Genomic DNA, 3,088 nt, shown 5'->3' with positions numbered 1-3,088 from the left:
CATTACTTAGAGCCACTTCATGAAATTAATGAAGAGCCGTATGCTCTAGGCCTTTAACTTTCGACTTTGAGCAGCCATCATGCACCGAAGAACAGTGGTGAATCTAGGATCAAAATCCAATGGGGTCCCGAATTTTTTTTTCCAATACAAATTATATTTCAAAGGTATTTTAGTGGTCATTTACCTTTAAAAATCTATAAATCCTGAATATATATGGGGTCCTATACTTAAATTTAGTGGTGTCCTATACAAATTGAAGAGTAGATTATTAAAAAAAAAAATTACACATGTGGGGTCATAGGACCCCATAGCTATACACTTGGGCTCGCCACTGCCGAAGAACATATCAATGAGTTTATTCGGAGGGAGTCTGTAAAATTTAAACCGGACCCCACTCACTGAGGTTTGTTTATGTACATTTGTATGTGTGTGGTTGATGAATACAATTTAGACATTATGGCATGATCCTAAGATTACTGAATCCACTTCTTGATAAAATTCAAATGGTGTGTGAAGAAAATGAAGCAAGAGTTACCCTTGATGCTTCTATTCTCAGATTCAACTTCCAGTTATTTGTTAGTGTATTCTTTTAGGGCTAGTCCAAATCTAGAGCAATGTACAACCCTGAATGTACAGGTTTAGAAGATATAGGAAATGTTTAAATATTATTTGTGACAATGTGTCTCAATTAGTTAGTTATCTCTAAAGTAATAGTACTTCTACTGCATTACAAACAAGTCACTGTATCAAACTGTTACTGTGGTTCATTTTTTTTTCTCGAACGGCGATATCGGCATCACCCAGAGGGACTTAACCACCTTCGTGATCAAATGTCACCCACACACACGTTAGGAGGAAACCCAATTCGCGACGATGTTGGCAGTACCATCGAAGGTTGGAAAACCCCCCCTCAGAGTCCTTTCCAAATCGCATTGATGTTGGTTGTATCTTTTAATATTGGATTTCAATTCAATGTACAATTCTACAACTAGCATTACTCGATGCCTTACATACCCATCAAAGTTGATTATCATGTTATGCATTACATTTGGTGCATTTTAGGTAACTTTGTTCTTACCCCAAAATCCTCCTCTACTAGGCTTTAGAAGTTGTTTAAACAACGCCGTCTTTGGAACATTCCAGTGCTCTACATGTCTGAAATTTTTTCTCACAAATTAATTCAATACAGATATGCAAGAATCAACTGATCCAAATGTTGAAAATTATATTACCTGCATACTTTTCCTGTTTCTTTGCTGAGATAATACTCGGTGTAACCTGTAGCTGTAATGGAATTTGATTGTCAGGCCACTTCACACTTGTGTCTGCTAGGCTTATGTTCTTAAAAGATTTAAGGCCGAACGTACCTGAAAGAATAGGTTTCCATGGGAACGACATGGTGCAACTGAAACGCCAATACCCAATTCCTTTATCCTATACATTCAAATATATATAAATAATTTAAATTCAAGAGTTTTGTCCTTAAACAACTAAGGGGAAGAAACATGTCTAAGAAATGCATCTTAACCAAGGGTTTTCATAAACGCTATCACAAAGCCCACATCCTTGAAAGACTACTAACTAGTTTAAGGGGCTAAAACCTATCTGGAGGTTCTATAGGTGACAAAATGGGCGACTTAACACCGTCTATATTCTTATTTTATACTCCGTATTGTATTAAACATGTACGAATATGATATTAGTAATAGAGTATAAAATAAGCCATTAGGTGCACTTCGTACGACTTCTAACATGTTTGATGTGTTCTTTATATAACTAGATTTTAATAATTTTCTAGCTTTATCTGTTACATAATGTCACTTATGTTCAAACAGATAGGTCGAAATCACTCCATTTAAAGTCTAACTAAAAATTTTACATGTGATTACTGCAAAATGAATAATTAAGGATGGATCATTTGGTACCAATTTTTCTAAAAGAGATTCAATTGCATAGATGAGATTATACACATACCTCGAAATCTTCCCATTTCATGAGCTTCATGTTTGATTTCTCAATTAGAGATCCAAAATTTGTACAGTTTCTTTTGAATCGACTAAGACCTCTAAACGAACCTGCTGGATCAGCAAATTCACAGTCGCCTTCGTATGCATCAAGTGTAACAGCACCTGAAATAATTATAAAACTTTACAACATTTGGAATCAATAAATAAAATAAGTGATTATAGTAATTGCCTTTTACCGGTAACAAAATAAGACCTCTGGAAATCATCTTTAATAGTTTGAACAATAACTGAACGGTCAATTATTCCATCTTCATTAAGCAATTCGCCTCCATCAACGATGTTATCCGGTGAACGGAAAAAAGATGCAGCAATTCCGAGAAGCTCGGAGCCATACCAAGCGGTTTTCAGCAGCAAGTTTCCAGACTCGGATCCTGCTTTAGTTACTGATGAATTTGTAGTTGTTGAGTTATCATCTGCTCCGGTGCACCTGATAATCGTGAAACTTCGGTTGTGATTTGATCGGTTTGTTCGGTGGAGGGATTTGTTGCGAATGGTGGCGAAAGAGTTAGTAGGAGAGAGTGTGGTTGCCATTTTAGCCACACAAACTAGAGAAAATTCTACCGTTTTATTTTATGCTACTACTCCCTTAATATTCACTAATAATCACTGATTTGATCGGTTTGTTCGGTGGAGGGATTTGTTGAGAAGAAAAAAATCACTAATGTCACAATAATCACTCGATCCAATGAATATCCATTCGATCTACTCGCTTCCTGAATGAATGAATTTAAATAACTGAAATGTCCCGTTCATATTGATTATAAACGTTCCATATTAATTGATTTCGTTGCGAGGTTTTGACCTCTGTATGAGACGTTTTTCAAAGACTGCATTCATTTTTAAAACAACCATAACCTTTATTTTATCAATAAAGGTTTTAAAAACATTACGTAGATTATCAAATAATGATAATCTAAAATATACTGTTTACACACGACCATTACATAATGGTTTACAACAGAAATATATTATATCGACATATGTTTCTTGAATGCAGTTTTTACACAATATCATACAATCATGGACTCCAAATCTTGTCCTTATTTTAGTATGCAACAACG

The 3,088-nt window shown here is 35.1% G+C and overlaps 1 protein-coding gene across 1 annotated transcript; it reads right to left on the bottom strand.

Annotated features, from left to right (window-relative positions):
* Window positions 1-938: 938 nt before the first annotated feature.
* LOC139873100 (uncharacterized) lies at window positions 939-2,611 on the bottom strand. The gene is made up of 5 exons (XM_071861036.1): window positions 2,204-2,611; window positions 1,975-2,129; window positions 1,368-1,434; window positions 1,233-1,284; window positions 939-1,155 (listed from the first exon to the last, which is right to left on the bottom strand). The coding sequence occupies exons 1-5, from the start codon at window positions 2,556-2,558 to the stop codon at window positions 1,059-1,061; spliced, it is 726 nt and encodes a 241-aa protein (XP_071717137.1). The 5' UTR covers window positions 2,559-2,611; the 3' UTR covers window positions 939-1,058.
* Between the last annotated feature and the right edge of the window lie 477 nt (window positions 2,612-3,088).

This window comes from Rutidosis leptorrhynchoides, chromosome 10 (assembly GCF_046630445.1).
Source record: "Rutidosis leptorrhynchoides isolate AG116_Rl617_1_P2 chromosome 10, CSIRO_AGI_Rlap_v1, whole genome shotgun sequence".
NCBI lineage: Eukaryota > Viridiplantae > Streptophyta > Magnoliopsida > Asterales > Asteraceae > Rutidosis > Rutidosis leptorrhynchoides.
Note: the sequence above shows the minus strand (reverse complement) of the source record. Positions and strands in the feature narration are given on the sequence as shown.